This window comes from Eumetopias jubatus, unplaced genomic scaffold (assembly GCF_037043125.1).
Source record: "Eumetopias jubatus isolate StellerSeaLion01/CBP00866 unplaced genomic scaffold, mEumJub1_p1.0 scaffold_3, whole genome shotgun sequence".
NCBI lineage: Eukaryota > Metazoa > Chordata > Mammalia > Carnivora > Otariidae > Eumetopias > Eumetopias jubatus.
This window is the reverse complement of record NW_028274809.1, coordinates 96,279,502-96,304,962: the sequence shown is the minus strand read 5'-3', so window position 1 is coordinate 96,304,962 and position 25,461 is coordinate 96,279,502. Positions and strand designations below refer to the sequence as shown.

General features: G+C 43.1%; 2 protein-coding genes across 2 annotated transcripts in view; one reads left to right on the top strand and one right to left on the bottom strand.

Annotated features, from left to right (window-relative positions):
* GPR39 (G protein-coupled receptor 39) overlaps positions 1–25,461 on the top strand; it is a 227,325-nt gene that overhangs the window by 185,325 nt on the left and 16,539 nt on the right. Inside the window, exon 2 of the mRNA XM_028101231.2 lies at positions 12,436–13,679. Coding sequence (XP_027957032.1) covers positions 12,436–12,941 — 506 coding nt within the window. The 3' untranslated portion in view covers positions 12,942–13,679. The remainder of the gene's footprint in view (positions 1–12,435; positions 13,680–25,461) is intronic.
* LYPD1 (LY6/PLAUR domain containing 1) overlaps positions 13,192–25,461 on the bottom strand; it is a 50,285-nt gene continuing 38,015 nt past the window's right edge. The window contains exon 3 of the mRNA XM_028101232.2: positions 13,192–13,601. Coding sequence (XP_027957033.1) covers positions 13,366–13,601 — 236 coding nt within the window. The 3' untranslated portion in view covers positions 13,192–13,365. The remainder of the gene's footprint in view (positions 13,602–25,461) is intronic.

Below are 25,461 nucleotides of genomic sequence, written 5' to 3'. Positions count from 1 at the left end.
GAAACCAAATTTTAGATTGCATTTATGAGGAGGGGAAGAGCCAGCCTATGATGGGTGAGAGTAGTCTTTAACTCTGAATTTAAATGAATTTTTATAGGAAAGGATCCTTCTTGAGAACTTTTGGTGTGCATAGGAGTGGGGGTGGGGTAGAGGTGCTTGCTCTCCATAACATAAACGCAATGAAAAGCAGACCTTCTCTATTCTAGCCTGCCAGACTCCTAGTCAAAGCTAGTTGGTTTGAGTTCCACCAAGCTTTTCTCTTCATAACAGGAAACTTCACTGTGTTCACCTGAAAGGTAAAAAGGCCCTTTCAAGATGATACCTTGTCTTACTAGAGAGATATATTGGGGGGAAGTGTTTACTTTTTGACACCTGAGATTCTGAGACACCCACAGAAACAAATTTATTTCTGAACTTGTGGCCGTTTGAATTGAAATACCTTCATTTGAGTTTGGGACTCGGAAGACATTTGATCTTTGATCTGGACCAGCTCTGGACCAGGCGGCCTGGGTCTAACTTCTGGCCTGTCCTGGCCAACTGTGTGAGTCCGGGCAGGAAATGTAACCTATCCACACCTCAGCTTTTTTATCTACATAATAGCAATAAAGTCAAGTCGTGGCCATTTTGTGGGGCTTATTGTAAGGTTTAAATGAGCAAGTGTAGGTTAAGTGTTAAGAAGAGTGTCTGAAATATACATGCATTATATTAATTGTAGCTGGGATTATCTCCACCCTGGAGCAGCTGATGGGATCGTTTAACAAGTAGTATGAGCTGTCATTCATGCACCGCTGCTGGGCTCCGTCCTCCACGTGCATGCATTTCCTTTTCTCACAGTCACTCCATGAGGTGGATACTATTATTTTAGCCATTTCAGGGCTGAAATTTAAACCCAGGTCGGGCGCCTGGGTGGCTCAGTTGGTTAAGCGACTGCCTTCGGCTCAGGTCATGATCCTGGAGTCCCGGGATCGAGTCCCACATCGGGCTTCCTGCTCGGCAGGGAGTCTGCTTCTCCCTCTGACCCTCTTCCCTCTTGTGCTCTCTATCTCTCATTCTCTCTCTGTCAAATAAATAAATAAAATCTTTAAAAAAAAAAAAAATAAAAAAAAAAAAATAAACCCAGGTCAGTCTGACAACAAAGCCCAGCACTCACCCCTTCCACTGTCCTGGAGCTCAGCCGGAGGTCACGTGGCCATGGGGCATTGGATGTGGTTGGGGGGGTAGGGATGTGTGCTTGAGGGTGGAATAGAGGAGGGAGGAAAGAAGCAAAGATTCTTAGCCTAAGTGACCAGATGATCAGACAGTCATGGAGCCTCCCTGCCCCTTGTCATTCTTCCTGGAGAGGATTTGTGTGGGGACAGAGAGCTGGGGAGGGGCTCAGGGCTCCTGTCTTCCAGGGATTTGGAATTTGTCCTCCTTCTTGTAATCCTGCCTTGCATCAGTTGTTTTATTACAGTCTCTACTCCTTGCCTCTCTTCTTGAAACCCTAAGTACCCTATGTGTGTATTGGGGAAGGATAAAGAGTTCAGAGACTTAGAACAGAGTGGCAGAAGCTCTAAACCCAGGGAGTGGAAAAAACTGACCTGGAAATGAGGAGACTTAAGTCCTGGTCATCTCTCTGCTAATGATGAGCAGGATAACCCTGCTCAAGTCATGGAATCATTCTGGGCTTTGTGAGTTTAGGATTAGAAGGTGTCTGATACCTGGTGGTTCTAGTCAGCCTTCCCCAGGATCTCTGACCTCTGGGAGCTATGTTGGTGGTAATGAGGATGTGTGGCAGTAGAGGAGGTGATGGAGATGGTGATGATGGTGGAACTGATGGTAGAGAGGGTGATGGGATGGGGGTGATGGCGATGATGGTAGAGGAGGTGATGAAGATGCTGACATTGGAAATGATAATAGTTGTGATGGAGGAGGAGAGGGTAGAGGAGGTGATGGAGATGGTGATGATGGTGGAAGTGGTAGCAGAGAGGGTGATGAGATAGGGGTGATGGTGATGATGGTAGAGGAAGTGATGGAGATGGTGGTGGCAGAGAGGATGATGGAGGTAGAGGTGATGATGAAGGTACTAATGGCCATAACTACGAAGAGCCCTTGGCTGGCAGCAGGCACTGTCTTGAGCACTTTATTACCACGTTTCATCATCCCAGCAGTTTTTGTTAGCTTTCTTATCCTTATAATAGCAAGCTATTCTAAGATAAGCTTGGAAGAGTAAAGTAAAGCTGAGCGTCCCTTGGTGGGTGGAGTTGCCTAGATGAGATGGAGACAAAGCCAGAGGGGCCAGGAAATATACTATCGGAACATCTGTGATAGGCATAGAGCAGGAAGGGAGGTAATCTAGCCTTCCTCATGTTTTCTTTTTCTTTCTTTTTTTTTTTTTTTTTACCACATCCTCTGCCTCTATGACCAAGTTGTGCCCAGATGGAAATTGAGGGTTATAATTGCAGGATTGCATTCTCCTGGGGCCACCCGGCAGGTAACCTAGAAATAGTCTCCCCCGACCTTCACCAAATGCTCTTCTAGGTGCTTCCTCTTCGTCTCTAAGTCACCACTTTGGCTGCTGACTTCAACCCTTATGCTTTGAGTCTTGGCCTGCAGCCTCTCTGACAAAGACTTGTGGCATCTTCATGGGGGCCATGATTTATCACATTATTTGGGAACAAAGGACTTTCCTCCAACTTTAGGTAAATGTGGCTCTTACCTATCCCGTTTTACCTGCTGACCCTCACTGTGGGCTGCTTATATCCATCAGGCCATCTTGCAGAGAAACAGGATAAGAAACATGTTTTTAGTGTAGATAATCCAGGGATTGGGTAGCAGCACACCGGGGTGGGACACTAAAACTGTACTCTCCTGAAGGCATTTGTCAGAATCAAGACTTCAACCCCTGTCTAGACCTCTTTCTTGGGCTTGGAGGTTCTTGTCTTGCTTGAATGAAAGGGTGATTCTTTCTTGAAATTCCCGCTGTCTGCTTCCCTTTCCCTCAGGATGAGGGATGTAAATCATGCAGACGCTAGGCTCCATGTCAGGAGGGTTAGTATGGAACCCTGGACAGGGAAGCTAACTTCAGATTGATTCTGTATACATTAGATGAATTCTAGTTTTAAAGGTTTTTTAAATTTATTTGACAATGTGAGTGCCCACAAGCAGGGGAAGCAGCAGAGACAGAGGGAGAAGCAGGCTCCCTCCTGAGCTGGGAGCCCGCCATGGGGCTCGATCCCAGGACCCTGGGATCATGACCTGAGCTGAACACAGACGCTTAACCGACTGAGCCACCCAGGCGCCCTACATGAATTCAAGTTTTAAACGCCCTCTTGCTCAGCCCTCGCCTGGAACCTCCAGAACCCTCCCTACCTCCCCCAAAAGCTGACAGAGCAATCGGCATGTGAGGGTTTTCTGTCGTGTGTCGAGGCTATAGCCGTGACTATGAAGCATCCTGCTCCCATGGAGTTGACGGTCTAGCTGACGCGGCAGTGTCAGGATGGCAGGGGCAGGAGTCAAAGGTGCTAGTGGACTTGTAGTAGGAAACTTGAGTGGTAGCTTTGTGGAGTCAGGAAGGCTTCCCGGAGGCAGTGACCGCAGAAACTTGTTGAATAAGAACTGGGCAAAGTGTGGGCAGTCGGGAGGAGAGGGGTGCGAGGAAGGGACCAAGAGAAGGAAGAGCAGAGGGGAGAAAGATGTGGTCTGGGTCCAGACATGTGCAGAGTCTTGGGAGGACAGACTGAGGGGTGCTCACCCCACCTGGGCCTGGCCTGCCTCAGCCACAAAATACTCAGCATCGGTTCTCCCAGGGTCTCTGTCTCGCTGCACAGAGGGGGCACAAGCAGGGACCTTGGGAAGAGAGAGGCAAGGGGAGATCTGTGGGCACATCCACTTGTCTCCACACTCCCAGAATGCCCACGTTGCCTCTGCTGAGCACCTGGCTGAATGTGGCTTTACCCAAGGTTTGCGTGGTTTCCCTGGGTTCTGAGGGGAGCTCATGGCCAGTGCAGACACCGCCAGACTGGGAGGCCGTGTTGGGACTCCTGGGCTGTGTGAATTTGGGCTCCTCATCCCACTTCTCTGGGGATTCTCCTGGTTTACCAGTAGACTCAGCTCTTCTGTTGTTTTGTTTTGCTTTGTTTGTTTGTCTGTTTTTCCAGTGCTGGCGTTCTGAGGCTTTGATTCTCTACCATTTGCAAGAAACTAAATTCCATTAAAACTGCAGGCTTTCGGCCATAAAAAGTGTTGTGTTTGTATGTGGCTTGGTCGGTGGGAGCGTGGGATGAGTTGGTCCCCTGGAGGGGGCCCTGGCCATCCTACAGTCAGCAGCTCCCCCCGGCCGGCTTAGAGGGCGTCATGGCCCTCGTTATCACAACCTGTCCTGTGCTGCGTGTTTCGAGGGAGGAAGCGTTTCTTGCTGAGGAACAGCTTTGGGCCTTGTAGCCGTACCACACATGGGGACCTAACTATCCGTGGATTCAGGACAGACTATTTGCACCGGAAGCCACACAGCTGCGTACAGTGGAGATCCACATAGAGAAACATTTATCCAGTGGATTGCAGTTAATCATGTAGCATGTATTCGTAGAGGAACAGAGGCACTAAACCATGATGTTGACCCTAAATGCCGCTGACTCTGAGGGCATGTGGCTGTCCTACAGCTCCCAGACAGGAGGCCTTGTTTTCGAAATCTCTACTTGCAGTTGCAGCGATTTATGGTGGGTCGTCTTGTCCTGAAGTCTGTAGAGCAGAATGAGATGGATGTAATGCTTGGCAAATTGCAGGCCATTCTGGAATCTGGGTCTCTGGCCTCAGCGTGGTCGATGGAGCCACAGGCGGTGCAGAGTCCCATCCTAGGCTCCATCAAATAGCTGGGGCAAAGACGGGACATCAAACCATCCATCTTCGTGGACAGAAGCGGCCATGTGTGGCCTTTACATCATTTTAAAGTTGTGGCCTGTGTCCTTCTCTGAAAACAAATTCCCCCTGCTCTTCTGTCTTCTCCTAAACAACATTTCTCAATGGGAAAGAGGACAAGAAGGCAGATGGGTTTATACCAAAGTCACTAAGCCCACGGGTCACTGGAAAAGTGACCTCAGGGTATCCAGGCAGGCCCTGGCAGGGTCCGAGAACACGGGACGTGGAGTGGGATCTCGGGGGGGGGGTGTCCAGTGCTTGGCCGACACCCGGGTCCCGCACATCCTACCTGTGTTGCTTCCAAACCCTCTCTGCTTTCCTTGGGCAAGCCTCGCAATGCGTGGTGACCACCCTTCCAGGAAGGCACCCGTTAGCTGGGAGGAGCTTGCCTGCTCCTGATGCAGTTGCCTTCTCAAAGACAGCCAAGAACGTCACGGAGAGGGAGAAAGGTGCGTGTGTGGGCAGCCTAAGCAAGGGCTGTCTACAGCCCGTTTATGGGGACCTTGGGAAGAGATGGAGGGGAGAAAGAAAGAGCAGAGAAAGAGAAGAAAGGGAGGGGTAGGACCAAGGCAAGGGCGGTGCTCAGGAATGAGAGAGGGGTTCTCAGTTACTGTCAGCTCCATCTGCAGTCACTCAGGCAAATGGGACGCTTCAAAAGGTGACCGGTGTGACAGTGACAGGGCCACAAATGCCTGATGATGCAGGCTCCCCCTCAACGTGGGCTTGTCTTAGACTAGTTCTCAAATTTGAGTAAGCATCAGAATCAACGGATGGGCTTGGTAATTCCAGACTGCTGGGCTCTGCTCCCAGTGTCTCTGCCTCAGTAGGTCTGCGTTGGGGCCTAAAATGGGTATTTCTAACAAGTTACTGAGAGGTGCTGATGCCGCTGTTCCAGGAACCGTGCTTTGAGAACCACTGTCTCAGAGATTTAGAGACCAAACCAAGGTTAGTAGCGATTTGGGCTCCTCGGATGGGGCAAAGTCAGGGAGATCAATGTCTCAACTGGCTGGCAGAAGCAGATTGGCAAACACAAAGATATAAATTGAGAAAGTGCTAAAACCTTTTATTGGATGTATCTGTCTTTTTCTGGGTTTTCATTCAACTAACCATATGCTTACTTTCCACTGACAATTGCTATTTAAATGTCACCTGACAAGCAGCTGTTCTTCACCCTACTATATGCTGGTTAAATTATTGTCCCCAAAACCTGATGGAGTGCTCTCTAATGGGCCTCATTTCCCACTCTCCCCACCCACCCCTTCGTTCTGGTTCTGGCCCCGGCCGTACTGAGGCTGGCAGCTCTCAGAATGAGCTGCTGTTGGAGTCCCCCATCCCCTGCTCATGCTGTCTTTGCCTGGGTGCCCTTCTCCAGGCTAACTCTTGCTCTCCTTTAATTTTCTGAGCATTCACCCCCACTGGGAGGGTCAACCAGCTCTTGGCTGCCATAAAACTGTGGCCAGATGGCTCTCATGGCCCTTTGCTAGCAGTCACCTGGCTGTGCCTGCCTCGCCCTCCTCAGCTTTTTATCATTAGTGCCTAGGACAGGGTCTGTCATAGACCTCGGCCAATCAGGAGATGGTTGCTGGGTGAGTAAAGTGCAGAGAACCTAAATTGGTTGGGGGGAGTGGTAGGGGAGATACCTAACTCCTACTCACTGAGGTTGGGTTAGAGAGAACTTGATTCTCTGGGCAGAAAGGATAGAAAAGCTATGCGAACCACAGAAAACCGAAATCATTATGCCCCCGAGGCTTCAACGATGCAGTAAAATGGAATTCCCAGGGTCAGGTGGAAAAGCAAATCTGTGGGATTCCCTTAAATCACACAAACTACCTTTGCTGGAGAAAGATGGGATTTCCAGATCTTTTCGGCTGAGTACACACGAAGTATTCTTTTCTAGCAGGTACCTATGTAAGATGGACAGACTGACGGACAGATGGCGTCCTTATCGGCTGGGTCACTAGGTCATGAGCTGGATTCATATCTTGTTTTCCAAACATGCTCCAGCTCCCCGTGGCTGCATTTCACCCCCTTTGGCGGGGGGGGGGGGGGCACATGTGCTCCAGGGCTTTGTCGTGTGCCTATTTTTTTGAGGAGCCTCGTTCTAAAACTGAACCCACACCGTATACAGAACAAGTATGGTGCTGACTTTAGCTGGGATCTGAGACTGACTTGCCTCGCATTGCATTCCGTGCTGTGGATGGTCAGCATTTGAGCCTAAAACTGGAGCATAGAAAACTACACCTAACTAGGATGACAGGCTTGCTCGTCAGCCTCGGGTAGAAGCCCATGTTCGGAGCAGTAAGGCAAAGTAGAGGGACTGCTGCCACCATGCCCTTGGAGATCTTGGGTGAATCACTTAGCCTCAGTTCCATCATTTGTGAGACAAAGGGGTTCTGCACCTGGTCGCCAAAGGGAGATCTGCTCTGCCATTCTTTGGGGACTCTAAGATGAATTCCGGGGAGTGCACAAAGAGCTACCTTCACTTGACAGACTAGAGGGGAGAAAAGAGAGCCCAGAGTCAGTTGCACGAACGTTGCCATGTCCCAGGTGGTATAGTTTCTCGTCTTCCACAGATTGAACCGGGCAGGCTGACGCAGATGCTGTTGAAATGTCAGCCTTTCTTGTGAGATGTTGTTGGACATCGGTATTACTTCTGTTTTTTAAACAACGTTACTCCACCGAGAATAAATCTGTGTCCTCGTCTAATGGTGACTGTCGTTTTGGGGTAGTGATCAAGGAGGAAAAATGGAATTACTTGATGTGGAAAAACAGATAAGCTGTGAGGGTATTTCTTAACCCAGAGCACAAGGCTGTTTGGAATATAATACAAATCTATCAATAATGCAGTTAAAACAGTTTACCTTCTTAACATGACTGGGTTCAGTTCACTGATCTTCATTCAAGCTCACAGTAAAGTTATTTAACTGCGGGCTACACATGATACCATACAGACCAAAGCGTTATAGATTTTTCCAAATGTAAGTCTAAACTGATTGCAGCCAAACATAAATTTAGTCAAATCTTTATTAAACTCTATTAAGGCCTGAATAAGATTTTAAAGCTTCGTCTCAGCTAGAGTAGCTAGGACAAGAGCTGGACCAGTTCCAAACAGCCCAATAAAAAGTTATCTTTGGACATAATCGTTATTCTCAGTGTCCTCTAAAATAATGCATTTTTTTTTCAAATGTAAAAGCAATTACCTGTCACTGTAAAATGACAAATTTTGTGAGGGGGCCGGTTGGGTTCCGCCCCCGCCCCCCAGCTTCCCACCAGAGGCTGACCTCTTATTATATGCCCCATGGATGCACACTTCACATCCAACCATAGGGGTGCTTGTACGCCTAATGCTGCATTTTTCTAGAACAAAATTCTCTCTTCAAAGCACAGGAGGAAAGACACAAACCATTTTCCCCCACCTCTAGTTGTGGTGGGAGAAGTGTATTCCAACAGCCCTGCCAGGTGTTTGGCAAAATCTGTTATTCCAAAATGCCTAGGCAAGGTTTAGAATGAGAAAAGCAAAATATTTTGTGCTGTGAGACTTATTTAGGCTGTAGTAACTGGTAGTCCCCTCAGATGGAAGGCCTTTCATCTGAAAAGACAGGCTAGACCTGCTCTACCCTATCTATCTTGCGTACTCAAGATATGTGATCAGGGTCAACTTGACTGCATCAAAATCTTTTTTTTTTAATTAAATTACTTTTATTTTTTTGTGTTCAGTTAGCCAACATATAGTACATCATTAGTTTTTGATGTTCAACGATTCGTTAGTTGCGTATAACACCCAGTGCTCATCACATCACCTGCCCTCCTTAATGCCCATCATCCAGTTACCCACTCCCCCCCCACCCCCTCCCCTCTGTAACCCTCAGTTAGTGTCCCGGAGTCCAGAGTCTCTCATGGTTTGTCTCCCTCTCGGATTTCTTTCCACTCAGCTCTCCCTCCCTTCCCCTGTGGTCCTCTGCTCTATTCCTTATGTTCTACATATGAGTGAAACCATATGATAATCACATCAGAATCTTAGGAAGAAAAACACAGGCAGGGTGGGGATTCCTTGGTTGGACAGGACTCTCCAGGTATGTGGCTGGGAAGGGGCAGCTGGGAGAATGGGAGGAGGAGACAATCAGAAGTCCTGTGGGGAGGGGTACTTGAACCTGTACCACAGACACTAGCCAGGTGTGGTTGGTAACCAACTGAAATATATTGTAAGAATAAAAGCCTCGAAGTATGAAAAAAACGAATGTTAAAGCTCTCAATTTTAGATTGATTGCATGCTGACATTGCATGTGAGATAATATTTGGGGTAGATTCAGTTAAACATTAAAATTGATACCCTGTTTTTCTACTTTTTGAATGTGACTATTCAAGATTTAAAGCCACCTAGGTGTCTTATATTTCTAGTGGTCAGTGCTACTTTATATCCATTTCCCAGGGTGGAATTATGGCTCATGTTTACTTGTGTTTCCTGTATTTTTCAAACAGAAGAAAATGAGAAATGTGTCTTTCAGAAAAAAATAACAAATGTATAAAGGATTTTGGAGTCTGGCAAGCATGTGTCCTAGTTGCAGGATGTGGGCAACTAACCTGAGACTCAACTTCCTCCTCTGTAAAATGAAGATAGTAACAGCTTTGATCTCACCGGGTTATTTTCAGAAGTGACAAATGCATAGGAAAGAAGCAGAGTGCTTAGCATGGAGACTGACATAGGGAAGACTCAATAGTTTACATTATTCTTGGTTTTATGTCAAGATTTTTCTGATGCCTACTTTTTTTTTTTTTTTTAAGATTCTGAGAGCTGAGCGCATGAGCAGGGGGAGGGGCAGAGGGAGAGGAAGAAGCAGACTCCCCTCTGAGCAGGGAGCCCGACTTGGGGCTCCATCCCAGAATCCCAGGATCGTGACCTGAGCCGCAGGAAGATGCTTAACTGACAGACCACCCAGGCGCCCCTCTGATGCTTCATCTTTACTTAATCCCTGTGGATTTCTAACTCAGCTCCTTGTCGCCCTTGTTCTCCAAGTTCGTATTTGCTATCCTACCTTGCTACTGTACACCCAGAAAGCCAAGATTTTCCCTTATCACTGGAGAATCTTGGGCCTGGTTCCCTATTTTTGGCAACTTGTTCAGAATAAGGCACCTCCCACTTATTGACTCGAGTTCATCTGGGTTTCAGAGCAAAAATTTCCTCTGGACTTAAACTGCAAATCAGGCCACAACTCTTTGCTCATGTCCCTTGCCTCATCCCTAAGATATTTGGTCGTGCTTTTTACTGAACTGCTTCTTTTGATGGGAAGGTCAAGTAAGGACAACTGATACCAGCAAAGGGGGTGAAGGTAACAAGAAGGGTCATGCAACCAGGAGCTCAGTGGAACAGGGCCAAAGCCAGGACAGAAGAACAACAACTTTGTAACTTGCCCCCCCCCCAAACCCGGCCCCTTTTCTCCCAGGGGCTTGAAAAGCTGTGCTATGTTCAACCCGAGTAAGTACAAGTAGGTTCTTGTCGCCTTCCTAGATTCTTGCTGCCTGAAGGACCACCTCCCACAGTGTAGCAGAGCACACATCTGAAACCCTGTGCTCGATTTCCTTGTTCTGGAAACTAAGTCTTCAGATGAAGATGGTGGCACTTGTCTGAAATGCGGTGGCAGAGGAGAGAAAAGAACTTAAGCCTTGATGCAGACATGTAGCTTCCCTAGGTAGAAGCTTCCTAGTTCTTTCAGTTAATGAGATGAACCTTCCAGTCAGAACTGCTTCCGATAAAAACAAGGAGAAATCACTTACGGACCCACTTGGAACAGCACACGTGGCTGGAAGTGTCCATGCTTCTCGAAGCAGTGGGATAAAGGCTCCCGATTTCCTATGCAAGTATTTTTTTTTTTTTTTTAAACACAGAAATGTTGATTTTTCTTTCCATCCACCAGCTTTAACTAGGTGATTCAGACGGTACTCTTGACTTAAGGTGATTTTTTTTTTTTTGGCCTTTTCATCACATCAATGTTACTTTTTTGCTCCTTTTAGTTTTAGATTCACCCAGTGTTCTCAGGGAAGCAAACTCAAAGGAAAGAAATAAGCAAATTGATGTGTGTTTTAAGCTTGGGCTGAGCTTTGACAAGAGAAAGCCTTGGAAATTATCAAGGGAGAGGAGCTTCCAGGGCTGCCTTTGCTGACAGCCAGGATTTGTGGAGGATTTGTTGAGGGCACTGGGCTATTGCAGTGGTAAAGAACATACCTAGGGCCACTCAGTCACCAGGTAAGGCATGCTCAGTTGAGTGTGTGTGAGAGGGCCAACCCTGGAGGTGCTAATGGGGCTGGTTTTCCTGGAGCATTTATGAATGAAATGTTTATCATAGATCAGGGGCAGACAGGGATTATTGCCAACCATCGCTTCCCTGTGGTTTCCTAGAAAATACAAAGTTTCAAAATGTGAATGAATCTTCCTTACTATGATAATCAGATTTAGGAGACAGAGGAAGCATTTCTAAAAATTCAAAACACAGCTTTAAGATACCAGCTTCCCACACAGAGGAACTTACATTCTGGTGTCTTGGCTCCAGAGTGAAGAGAGCAAATGCTCTGTAGATTCTTTGATCTTCCTTTCTTAAGAATGTGTTTGTTTTTTGGTCACTGCAGGTAAACGTTCCTTTCCTCTGCCAGAGGTCATAGAAACAGAGATGAGTGTGTAAGTTGAAATGCAAATACACGGGAATGCAAACATGTCCGTTCAGTCAACTTGTGATCTGCTCATGCGTCAGAGCAGTGTCCCTCCAGGGCCTGACCGTTTGCGAGGCTGCTGTATAGCTCAGTGCTACAAAGGCAATGAGCATGCTATTAGCTAAACTTGAAGTTTTATATTTTCCATTATGTGAGGATAATTGTCTTTTCCCCACCATGAAGGTGGAAGATGTGATACAACTAAAACTATTTGAAAATGAATGGAAGTGCTGTTGCAGAAACAAGTATTAGAATTATGGGTGTACCCACCTAGTAAATACATGTCCAAGAAACATTCTCAGTGACTAGCTGTTCCCGATTTTTTGTCCCTTCAAAATGAATGCACAATCATCAGTGTGACTAAATATGCTTCCTGTGACAAGGGACACCATTGCCATTTGTCTTGAAGATATCACTGGGTCTTTATGTGGACATCCTTTAAAATACAAATATTTTACCTGCTTTTACAGAGTGTATACATCTATTTCCTTAAAACAAAAAGACAAAACTAGATTACCACACTCTATAATATGCTTCCTCGATACCCAACAATGAAAACATTTTTTTTTTTTTTAATTTTTAAATTAAGAGCTATCACCAGGTACAAACAATTGTCTAAAGCATTTAAATGGTCTTTAACATAGTCTACTTCCCTGGCCTTAAAACACTGAAATTCCTTTTTGCTAGCAGCAAGAGAAGCTGTCAAACACAACATGGAAAAATTGGTACCATTTCCTGGCCAGTAAGCACGCAACTGGGGAGAGCTCAATATTTTGTTTCTTGCATTACTGTTCTCATGCTGTTTGTTTGTTTCTGTCTCTCCTCTCTCCTGCTCAGGGCTGATTGTCGTGACCTTGGCTGTCTGCTGGATGCCTAATCAGGTGCGGAGGATTATGGCAGCGGCCAAACCCAAGCACGACTGGACCAAGAGCTACTTCCGGGCGTACATGATCCTCCTCCCCTTCTCCGACACCTTCTTCTACCTGAGCTCCGTCATCAATCCGCTCCTGTACAATGTGTCCTCGCAGCAGTTCCGCAGGGTGTTCGGCCAGGTGCTCCGCTGCCACTTGACGCTGCCCCACGCCAACCATAGCAAGCACCTGCGCGCCCACGTCACCTCCGCTGCCGCCAGCACCCGCTCGGCGCGCCGCCCCCTGATCTTCATGGCTTCCCGTTCCAGTTCCTCTGCAAGAACTGACAAGGTTTTCTTGAGCACTTTCCAGAGCAAGGCCAAGCCTGAGTCTAAGCCCCAGCAATTGAGTCTCGAGTCACTAGAGCCCAACTCAGAGATGAAACCACCCACCTCTGCCGCAGGGAATGGTTTACAGGAGCATGAAGTGTGAATGTCAAGTATGGAAGCCTTGAGGGCTAAATGGCAGTTCCCCCCCCCTCCCCCAACAACATATCCTGACACAGCGGTGACAAACTGCCCCTATGAGGGACAGGTGTGGAAGCTAGGGGCCTTGGAAAAAAAATGGATGGCCCTCTATGCGCCTTCTAAGGGCAGATTCTGCCAGCCGGACCTTGACTCTGGGTAGAGAAACTTTTGCTCACCCCTTCCTTTAAGTACACACTGAAAATTTAGACTGAATTTATTCAGAGCTTACAAAAAAATGTTTTACACTGAGCTCTTTTGCTGGCGAAGGAACTGAGGAGGACACCGCCCCTCCCCACCCAGAATAAAAGGACACACAGGAGAAGCTTGGGGAGCAGAGGGAGTGAAGGGCCGGAAGAACAATGCAGGAAGGGTGAGCATCTCCTTCAACTTCAGCAGTGAGCCAAGAGGAGGGCTAACTGGAGGAGCAGGATGGTGGTGGGGAGCCCAGGCCGAAGGGCCAAGGCAGAACTGCTCCGTTTCTTGGGCCGGGGCCCGTTGCAAAGAGGGGTGTTACAGCAGCTGATGCACACTGAGTTCAGTTTCCCAGGGGAGCAGAAGGATTGGTACCCGGCCGAGGCGATGAGGCAGGCTGCCGATGATGCACACGACTTGCGGTACATGATGCCTGCAATACAAACCCACGGACTTGGGTTAGCTGCTGTTGCCTAAAGGATAGCTCATCTTTACTCCTCCCACAGCCCAGGTACTTGGGCGGGGGTGGGGTGGGGGGGCAGGAAGGGACTTTGGGTTGTTTCAGTGAGCACCCACCCCTCCTCTGCCAAAATAGGAAGAGGACTTCTTCCCCATATAGCTCCATTATTTCTCACAGGTTGTTGCAAAGAGCTATTAAAATCAAAGTTCACTTTAAAAAAAATCAGAACTTTTCACTTTTTTATTGCTGTAGCTCTCTCATGCCATGGAGAATGATACTCTATGATGGCTCTCACCTAGGGGTGTATTAAATCCTAGCGTTCCCTGGAGAACTAATGCCCATGAGAATAATATCCCTACTGAAAGGGCGCTGATTTTTCTGAGGTTTCAAGGTTCCCTACATCTTAGTGAGGGGATGGCCCGATGTTGACAATGTACCCCGCTTATTCCAGTAAACAAGCTTTGCCCTCAAAATATATGGCCATCTGCCTACTTAGCATCACACAGCCTCCATTTATTAACATACTGTGTAGCCATATAAAGGAGCACATAGGACATGTCCAAATTACAGCACATCATCAAAGGAGATTATCTTGAATAATCATTTAAGTTCTTAAAGCTGAAACCTTATTCAATTCAGATAATAGCTATCTTCATTTAAGTGCTTACCTGTAGGCCAGGCACTCTACAGAGGGCTGTCGTGTACTAGTTCAACCCTACAAGGGAGGTCCGCATTTCATAGATGGGGAGCATTAAGGGCAAGAGAAGTTTAAGAACTTACCCAAGGTCACACTCCTGGAAAATAGAGGAGCTGGGATTTGAACTTAAATTCTGGCTCCATTCTGTCAAGTCCTTACGAGTATATATAACCAAGCAGCCTGCCAGTAAACCACAAAAATGTGTGTGGCAGGGGGAGGGGTGGGAGGTGGAGAGAAATATGTCCTCTAAAGCTGGACCTGAATGGCTTTAGCTTGTGTGCCACCCTGCACAGCTGAGGGCTCCAACATACCTTACTCTGACTCCCTGCAGAGATGTGTGTTTGCAGGCAATGCTTTGGGTTATGGAGAAATAGTAAACAACTGAGCAACCTAAAACTTCCAAGTGGGAGGTAAAGACTTTAAAACATACAATTTTAAGCCATTTTTGTTCCATAACTATACGTTTGAAAGGATGGATTTTCTAACAGTCTTTTTAACGCTGTAGGCAGTAGCTGCTCTGGTAAGATTTATTGGGTAAAATAAGGTCCACAGACACGTGTGTGTGTGTCACTGTTTGATTTGTAAGAAACCTGCTGCTGGGCATTGCCCATTTATAGATTTCTCATAGTCCCTACATTTTCTACCCATTTCCATTTTAGGAACTTTTACCATCATTTGCTAGTTCAACTTCAACGTTCCTCAACTGAATTTTAAAAATATATTTTTCACTGTAAAAAAACTCCATGAAATAAGGTGAAAATGCCACCTGACTAGGTTCCCCCCCCCGTAAAGGTTAGCATTCTTACCAGTTTGGAAGGCCTCCTTCCAGGCCTGTTTCTATACATTTACATATGTGTAATATGGAAAAATAGTGTGTGTGTACACACCCAGATTTGTTAATGGTATAATATCCTATATGCTGTTCTACAGTTTGCATTTTTACTTAGTGACATGGCTGAGATTTTTTTTAAGGTTAATTCTGCAGGGCTAAGGAGTGGTGATGAGGGAGGTTAGATAATTAATGCACAAAGGGAGCCCTGATTTTTGTGACAGCTGCCCAGGGGACACTTCCAGATCACCTGTTCTGGTGGCAAGTGGATCTTATGCTTGTGGTCCCACAGGACTCTACAGATGTCCATTCTTTAAAGCTGGTGCCTCCAGGTCTGGCTTCCACTCAGCCTGAATCTAGGTGCTGAGATCCTCTCTCTGGGGACACTGACCTGTCTTGGCACATCCTCAACTAGTGGGAACTATAAAATGAAAATAGGCTGCTTGTAGAAACACAGAGAAGAGTGAAGCAAACAAAACAGTGGAATATGTTCCAAATGAAAGACTAAGATAAAGCTTCAGAAAGAATCGTACAGAACCGGACATAGTAATTAACCTCACAGAGTTAAAAGTAATGGTCAAAACGATGCTCACCAAACTGGGAGAAGAGTGGATAAACACAGTGAGAACATCAACAAAGAGAAAATATAAATATCAAGTAGAGTCACAGAGCTGAAGAATGCAGTAACTGAACTGAAAATAACAGCAGAGGAGTTCAACAACAGACTAGAAGCAGCAGAAGAAAGGATCAGCGAACCCAAAGACAGGGCAGAGAAACTCACTCCATCAGAGCAGCAAAAAGAAAAATGTAAAATATAAGTGGTTTAAGGGACCTATGAGACCACATTTATTGGCTAACATTCTCATTTATAGGAGACCCAGAAGGACAAGACAGGGACAGAAAACTTTCTTGAAAAAATAATGTCCAAAAACTTCCCTAACCTGGGGAAGGAAGACAATATCCAGGAAGCCCAGAGAGTTCCAAACAAAGTGACACCAAAGAGACACACACAAAGACACATAATTAAAATGTCAATGTTAAACAAAAGGAGAGGCTGAAAAGAAAGGATGTTAATCAGTGACAAAAACGGTATAAGCTATAAATCTTACTGGTAAAGTTAAATATATAGGAAAGGTAGTTGATTAATTACTTATAAAGCTAGTATAAAGGCTAAAAGACAAAGGTAGTAAAAATAACTACTATAATTAGTTAAGGGTTACACCAGATTAAAAAAACAAAATGTGACATGAAAAACAAAATGGGGGGGGGGAGAAAATAGATATGTAGAGCTTTTGAATGCATTTAAGCATATTAACTTACAATAGACTATTATAGACATAAGTTGTTATATGTAAGCCTTAAGGTAACAACATAGCAAAAACTATAAATAGATATACAAGAGAAGAGAAAGGAATCTAAAGATACCACTAAACAAGGTCATCAAATTTGACAATGGAAGAAAGCCAAAGAAGGAACAGAGAAACTACCAAACAGCCAGAAAACAATTAACAAAATAGCAGTAAGTACATAACTCTAAACGATTATTTTAAATATAAATACTAAATTCTCCAGTCAAAAGATGTAGTGTGGCTGGATTAAATACCACCACCACCACCACCACCTAAACAAGACCCATCTATACACTGCCTATAAAAAAAACTAATTGCAGATATTCCATGCAAATGGAAACCAAAAGAAAGCTGGGAGAGCTATACTTGGACAAAATAGCCTGTAAAACAAAGACTGTAATAAGAGACAAAGTAGGGCATTCCATAAAGGGGTCAATCCAGCAAGAGGATAAAGCATTTGTAAATATTTATGCACCAACATAGAAGCACTTAAATATATAAAACAAATATTAATAGACCTAAGGGAGAAACAGCAGTACAATACTTGGGGACCTTAATATCCCTTTTACATTAATAGATCATCAAGACAGAAAATCAACAAGGAAACCTCGACCTTAAAGAGCACTGAACAAGACGGAATGTTCTGTATATGTTAAGCCCATCAAAAAGCAACAGGGCAGACAGAGAAGATGGCACAGTAGGAGGACCATGAGCTCACCTTATTCCACAGCCATACCCAGGCAATAACCATATCTGTGCAACTAACTGAAAATGACTTGAAAATTGGCGGAACAGACATTCCATAACTCATCATGGAGACAAGGTCACATGGATGAGGAGAGGAGGGACAAGAGATTCAGTTGAGAAGTGAACCCCTAGAGAAAATAACCATAAGTGGGAGAGAAATCACAAGTACAGAGGAGTGAAGGGATCAGACCCCACACTGGGTAACCCTAGCCCTGAGGATCTCCACCAAGAAGACCATTCCCACAATGTCTGGCTTTGAAAATCAGCAGGGCTAAATTCTAGGAGAGCCAGAAGGCAACAGGCAAAGTCCCCACCCTTAAAGAGACAGCATGCTAAATAAATTGGCCTGAGACACAGCACAGAAACAGCAATGTGCAAAGCACCCGGGGTGCACATAAAGGAGATTTATTGACTAATCTTAGAACTTGTGCTGGAGGGGCAGGGATCTTTCAGAGAGTTCTCTGGGAACAAAAGTATTGCTGAGCACCATTTTTCTTGTTCTCCCCCAGCCTAGACAGCCAGCACTTGCAGGAGCCAGTTCTGATACTCTCCATCTACTTTGCTAGTATCAAAAGGACTCCTGCCCTGAAAGGGGGAGGAGATAAGCCTACCTACCAGTGTGCCTGAAGTTCTTGCATCTAGGAGTCTTAGCTGGATGCATAGGAAACAAGCCCTGCTCTTTGGTACAGGTAGGGTAGGGCAGAGGCTAATTGCAGACAGCTAGGCTGAGTGCTGAGCCCCCCATCCACCAGCAAGCTCCCAGTGGCTGTAGCTGGGTTTCTCAACAGCAGGTGGAGCAAACCCTGCCCAGTGTGCCCATAGCAGCTGAAGTGGCTTACTGCAGCCAGCTGGGCTGAGGCCAACTCCAACCCACCATGCCCAGAGCAAATGTGGCTCAGCCACAACAAGAGGGCCTGGTTCTGTTGATGCACTATAGAGTCTCACAGGACCTCTTCTATACAAGGCCACTGCTTTCAAGACCAAGAGATGTAACTGACCTACCTAATAAATAGAAACAAACATGGAGAACTAGGGAAGATGAGACAGAGAAAATGTCGTAAATGAAAGAACAAGACAGAATCACAATAAAGTGAAACAGAGATATGCTGGAGAGGATGGATGAACTCAGTGAGAACTTCAACAAGAGATGAAAGATATAAAAAGAACCAGTCAGAGCTAAAGAATACAACAACCGAAATGAAAAATACACTAGAGGGAATCAACGGCAGGTTAGAGGATGCAGAAGAATGTATCAGCAGCCTGGAACAAAGGGTAATGGAAAGCACCAAGCTAAACAGCAAAAAGAAAAAAAGGAATGAAAAATTAGAATAGGTTAAGGAAACTCTGCAACATCATGAAGCATAATAAAATTTGCATTATAGGGATCTCAGGAGAAGAGAGAAGGGGCAGAAAACATATTTGAAGGAATAATAACTGAAAACTTGCCTAATGTGGGGACTAAAACAGACCACCAGATCTAGGAGACACAGAGGGCCCCTAAGATGATGAATCAAAGGTGCACACCAAGATATGTAGAAATTAAAAGGGCAAAAAGTGGTGACAAAAAGAGAATCTTAAAAGCAGCAAGAGAAAAAAGTTATATGCAAGGGAAACCCCAACAAGGCTATCAACTGATTTTTCAGCAGAAACATTGTGGGACACAAGGGAGTTTCATGATGTATTCAAAGTGCTGAAAGGAAAAAACAAACAAACAAACTTAGAACCAAGACTACTCTATCCAGCAAAGCTATCCTTCAGAGTAGGACAAATAGAATTTCCCAAACGTTAAAAGTGTTCATCACCACTAAAATGGCCTAGCAAGAAATGTTAAAGGGAATCCTTTAAGTGTATACAAAACATAACTAGAAGAAAATTATGAAAGGAAAAAAAATACACAAGTAAAAGCAAACATATAGTGAAGGTACTCGATTAATCACTCACAAAGTCAGCATAAAGATTAAAACACAAAAGTAGTAGAATCAATTATATCTACAAAAATTAGTCAAAGTATATATAAGATAAAAATATGTAAAATATAACATCATATATGTAAAATGTCAAAGGGGAGTAAAAATGTAGGGCTTTTACAATGTGTTTCAACTTAGGCGGACATCAACTTAATATAGACTGCTGTGCATGTAGGAAGTTACATATGAACCCAATAGTAACCACAAACCAAAAACCTATAAAAGATACACAAAAAATAAAGCCAAGCATAACACTAAAGAAAACTATTGAACCATAAGAGAGCAGAGAAGAAACAGAGAACTACAAAAAAACAATTGGAAAACAATTAAAATGGCAATAAATACATACCTATCAATAATTACTTTAAGTGTAAATGGATTAAATGCTATCAAAAGAAGGGTGACTGAATGGATAAAAAAACCAAGACCCATCTGTATACTGCCTACAGGAGACTAACTTCAGACCTAAAGACACATACAGATGGAAAGTGAAGGGATGGAAAAAGATATTCCATGCAAATGGAAGTGGGGGAGGGGGGAAGCCAGAGTAGCGATATTTATATCAAACAAAATAGATTTTATTTTTATTTTTTTTTAAAGACTTTATTTATTTGAGAGAGAGAGAATGAGAGAGAGAGCACGAGAGGGAAGAGGGTCAGAGGGAGAAGCAGACTCCCCGCTGAGCAGGGAGCCCGATGTGGGACTCGATCCTGGGACTCTAGGATCACGACCTGAGCCGAAGGCAGTCACTTAACCAACTGAGCCACCCAGGCGCCCACAAAATAGATTTTAAAACAAACACTAGAGTACGAGAAAAAGAAGGGCATTATATAATGATAAATACTTAACTGAACAAGGAGATATAACAACTGTAAATATGCATCCATCATAGGAGCACCTAAATACATAAAGCAAATATTAATAGACATAAAGGGAGAAATTGACAGTAATGCTGTAAGACTAGGGGATTTTAACATCCCACTCAAATCACTGGATCTTCTAGAGAGAAAATCAACAAGGAAATGGTGGCTTTCAATGACACATTAAGCCAGATGGACCTAACTGGTATATGCAGAACACTCCATCCCCAAACAGCAGAATACACATTCTTTTCAAGTGCACATAGAACATTCTCCAAGACAGATCACATATTAGACCACAAAGCAGGTCTCAACAAATTTAAGAAAACTGAAATAATATCAAGTATCTTTTCCAACCACAACAGTATGAAACTGGAAATCAACTACCAGGAAAAAAAAAATGGGGGAAAAAAAACAACACACGGAGGCTAAATAACATGCTACTAAATAACCAATGGATTAACAAATCAAAGAGGAAATAAAAGAAATACATGGAGATAAACGAAAATGATAACACAATGGTCTAAAATTTTTGAGACACAGCAAAAGCAGTTCTAAGAGAGAAGTTTACATTCATATAGGGATATGAAGAAACAAGAAAAATCTTAATCTAACTTTATACCTAAAGGAACTAGAAAGAGAAGAACAAAGCCCAGTTAGAAGAAAGGAAGTACTAAAGCTCAGGGCAGAAATAAATGGAATAGAGACAAAAAGTATAGAAAAGATCAATAAAACCAAGAGCTGATTCTTTGAATAGATAAACCAAATTGATAAACATTTGGTCAGACTCATCAAGAGAAAAAGAGCACTCACAATCAGAAATGAAGAACAAATGCCGTCAGAGAAATACAAAGGATTGTAAGAAAATACTATAAAAAATTATATGCCAACAAATTAAACAACCTAGATAAATTCCTAGAAACATACAATCTTCCAAAACCGAATCAGAAAGAAATAGAAAATTTGAACAGACAAGATACTAGTAACAAAATTGAATCAGTAATCAAAAAGCTCCATATAAATAAAAGTTCAGGACCAGATGGCTTCACAGGTGAATTCTACCAAACATTTAAAAAAGAATTAATATCTATTCTTAAGCTATTCAAAAACATAGAAGAGGGAAAAACAAACAAACAAACAAAAAAAACCCCTTACAAATTCATTCTCGGAAGCCAACATTACACATGAGACCAAAACCAGACAAAAACGCTACCAAAAAACAAAATAACAACAACAAAAACAAGACAACTACAAGGCCAATATCCCTGATGAACAAAGACAAACAAACATTAATAAGGCAAACTCAACAATATGTTAAGTGCTTCTCCACAATTAGGTGGGATTTATTCCAGAAATGCAAGGTTGGTTCAGTATTCACAAATCAATATGATACATCACATTAACAAGAGGAAGGATAAAAACCATATGACTATCTCAATAGATATCAGAAAAAGCATTTGACAAAATACAACAATGTTCATGATTAAAAAAACTCTCAACAGTGAGTTTAGAGAGAACATACCTCAACATAATAAAAGTCATATATGAAAAACCCACACCTAACATCATACTCCATCGTGAAATACTGAAAGCTTTTCTTCTAAGATCAGGAACATAACAAGGATGTCCACTCTCACATATTATTAAACATTAAATATGTTTAGTCATATTTAAACATGTTTAATCATGTTTAATTGTGGCAGAAATCAAGAAAGAAAGAAAAGGCATCTGAATTGATAAGAAGTAAAACTGTAGCTATTTGCAGAATACATGACACCTCATATAAGAAAGCCTTAAAGTTCCACCACAGAGCTATCGGAATAAATGAATTTCATAAAGTTGCAGGGTTCAAATTTAATATACAGAAATATGTTGCATTTCTGTACACTAAAAACAAAGTAACAGAGAAACTAAGAAAATCCCATTTACAACTGCACAAAAATATAAAATTCCTAGGAATAAACTTAATGAAGGAGGTGAAAGGCCTATATTCTGAAAACTCCAAGGCACTGATGAAAGAAACTGATGATACAAACAAATTGAAAGATACTCCATGATCACGGATTGGAAGCATATTGTTAAGATGTCCATTCTACCCAAAGCAATCTACAGATTCAATGCTGTCCCCATCAAAATACCAAGAGCATTTTTTCATAGAATTAGAACAAATAATCCTAACATTTGTATGGAACCACAAAAGCTCTTGAATAGCAAAAGCAATCTTCAGAAAGAAGAACGAAACTGGAGGTATCACAATCCCAGATTTTAAGATATACTACAAAGCTACAGTAATCAAAATGGTATGGTGCTGGCACAAAAACAGATGCGTAGATCAAAAGAATAGGATAGTGATGGGCGCCTGGGCGGCTCAGTCGTTAAGCGTCTGCCTTCGGCTCAGGTGTTGATCCCAGGGTCCTGGGATCGAGCCCCGCATCGGACTCCCTGCTCCGCAGGAAGCCTGCTTCTCCCTCTCCCACTCCCCCTGCTTGTGTTCCCTCTCTCGCTGTGTCTCTCTCTGTCAAAACAAGAACAACAACAACAACAAAAAGGATAGTGAGCCCAAAAAGAAACCCACCCTTATATGGTCAATTAATCCATGACAAGGGGGGAAAGAACATTCAATGAGGAAATGAGTCTTTTCAATAAATGGTGTTGGGAAAAAGGGACAAGTGGAAAAGAATGAAACTGGACCACTTTCTTACACCACACACAAAAATAAACTCAAAATGGATTAAAGACCTAAATATGAGACCCAAAACCATAAAACTCCTCAAAGAAAATATAGGCAGTAGTCTCCTGGACATTAGTCTTAGCAACATACATATGGTTATATCTCCTCAGGCAAGGAAAACAAAAGCAAAAGTAAACTATTGGGACTATACCAAAATACAAAAAGCTTTTGCACAGCAAAGAAAAACACCAATAAAACAAAAGGCAGCCCACTGAGTAGGAAAAGATATTTGCAAATGATATATCTGCTAAGAGGTTAGTATTCAAAATATATAAAGAACTTACACAACTGAACACCCAAAAAATAATAATCAATTAAAAAATGGGCAGAGGACCTGAATAGACATGGTTTCAAAGAAGACATGCAGATAGCCAACAGACATATGAAAAGACACTCAGCATCACTCATCATCAGGGAAATGTGAATCAAAACCATAGTGAGATATGACCTCACACCAGTCAGAGTGGCTAGTATCAAAAACACAAGAAATAATACATTTTGGCAGGGATATTAAGGGAACCTTCAATGTAAATTGGTATAACTATTATGGAAAACAGTATGGAGTTTCCTCAAAAAATTAAAAATAGAAATATCATATGATCCAGTAATTCCACTACTGGATATTTACCCAAATAAAACAAAACACTAAGTTAAAAAGATATGTGCAACCTTATGTATATTGCAGCATTATTTACAATAGCTAAGGTATGGAAGGACCCCAAGTGTCCGTATGTGCTAGGTACAATGGAATATTACTCAGCAATTAAAAAGAATGAAATCTTGTCATTTTGACAACGTGGACGGACCTAGAGAGTATTATGCTAAATGAAATCTACTGAATGATCTCACTTATATTGTGAAGTCTAACAAAAAAACAAAACAAAAAAACCCCAGGGGCACCTGGGTGGCTCAGTCAGTTAAGTGTCTGACTCTCGGTTTCGGTTCAGGTCGTGATCTCAGGGTCATGAGATTAAGCCCTGAATTGGGCTCTATGTTGGGCATGGAGCCTGCTTAAGATTCTCCCTCTCCCTCTGCCTCTCCACCCCTCACTTGCACACTTGCTCTCTCTCCCTCTAAAAAACAAAAACAAAATGAAACCAAACACATGCTTAAATACAGAGAACTTGTGGCTGCTAGAGGAGCAGTGGGTGGGAGATAGGCAAAACAGACGAAGAGAGTTAAGAGTTACAAACTTCTAGTTATAAAATAAGTCACAGAAATGAAAAACTACAGCACAGAGAATATCATCAGAAATATTGTAATAAAGTGAGGAGGGGAAAGCAACAGAAAATACATTCTTCTCAAGGGCACATGGAACATTCTTCAGGATAGATCATATGTTTAGACATGAAACAAGTCTTAAAAAATTTGAGAAGAGTGAAAATATATCAAGCATCTTTTCAGACCACAGTGGTACGAAATTAGAGATCATTTAGAAGAAGAAAACTGGAACATTCACAAATATGTGGAGATTAAACAACAAGCTACTAAACCACTAGGGGGTCAACAAATTAAAAAAGACCTTAAAACAAATGAAACACATCATAACAAAACTTATGGAATGCAGCTAAAGCAATTCTAAGAAGGAAGTTCATAGTGATAAATGCCTACCTCAAGAAATAAGTCTCAAACAACAACCTAACTTTACACCTCAAGAAACTAGAAAAAGAACGGAGTTCAAAGTTAGCAGAAGGAAGGAAATAATAAAGATTAAAGCAGAAATGATGCAAAATTGGCAAACTTGTAGCTAGAAAGACCAAGAAAAATGAGAGGATTCAAATAAATAAGAAATGGAAGACGAGACATTATAACTGATACCAGAGAAACACAAAGGACCGTAAGAGACTACGATGAGTAATTACAGGCCAAAAAAGAGCCAAAAATATACAATGGGGAAAGAACAGTCTCTTCAGTATGGGTGTTGGGAAAACTGGATCAGTATCTAACACCAAAGACAAACAATAACTCAAAATGCATTAAAGACTTGAATGTAAGATCCGAAATCATAAAACTCCTAGAAGAAAACATGAGAGATAAGCAACTTGACACTGGTCTTCGTGATTTTTTGTATTTGTCACTAAAAGCAAAGGCTACAATAGAACAAATGAGTAAGTTAAGTACATCAAATTGAAAAGCTTCTGCACAACGAAGGAAACCATCAGGAAAATGAAAATGCAACCTACTGAATGGGGAAAAATTTTTGTAGATCTATCTGATTACTATCCAAAATATATAAAGAACTCAAAACAACTCAATAGCAAAAAACAAATATTCCAACTAAAAAGTACACAAAGGATCAGAATGAACATTTTTCCAAAGACATATGATGGCCATGAAAAGATGTTCAAAATCACTGATCACTGGGGCACCTGGGTGGCTCAGTCAGTTGAGCATCGACTTCAGCTCAGCTCATGATCTTGGGTCCTGGGATGGAGCCCCATGTCAGGCTCCCTGCTCAGCAGGGAGTCTGCTTGTCCCTCTGCCTCTGCCACTACCCCCTGCTTGTGATCTCTCTCTCAAATAAAAAATAAAATCTTTAAACAAAAAATCACTGATCATTAGGGAAATGCAAATCAAAGCATAATAAAATATCACCTCCTACCTGTTAGGGTGGTTATTACTAATGAGAAATAACAAGTGTTTGTGAAAATTT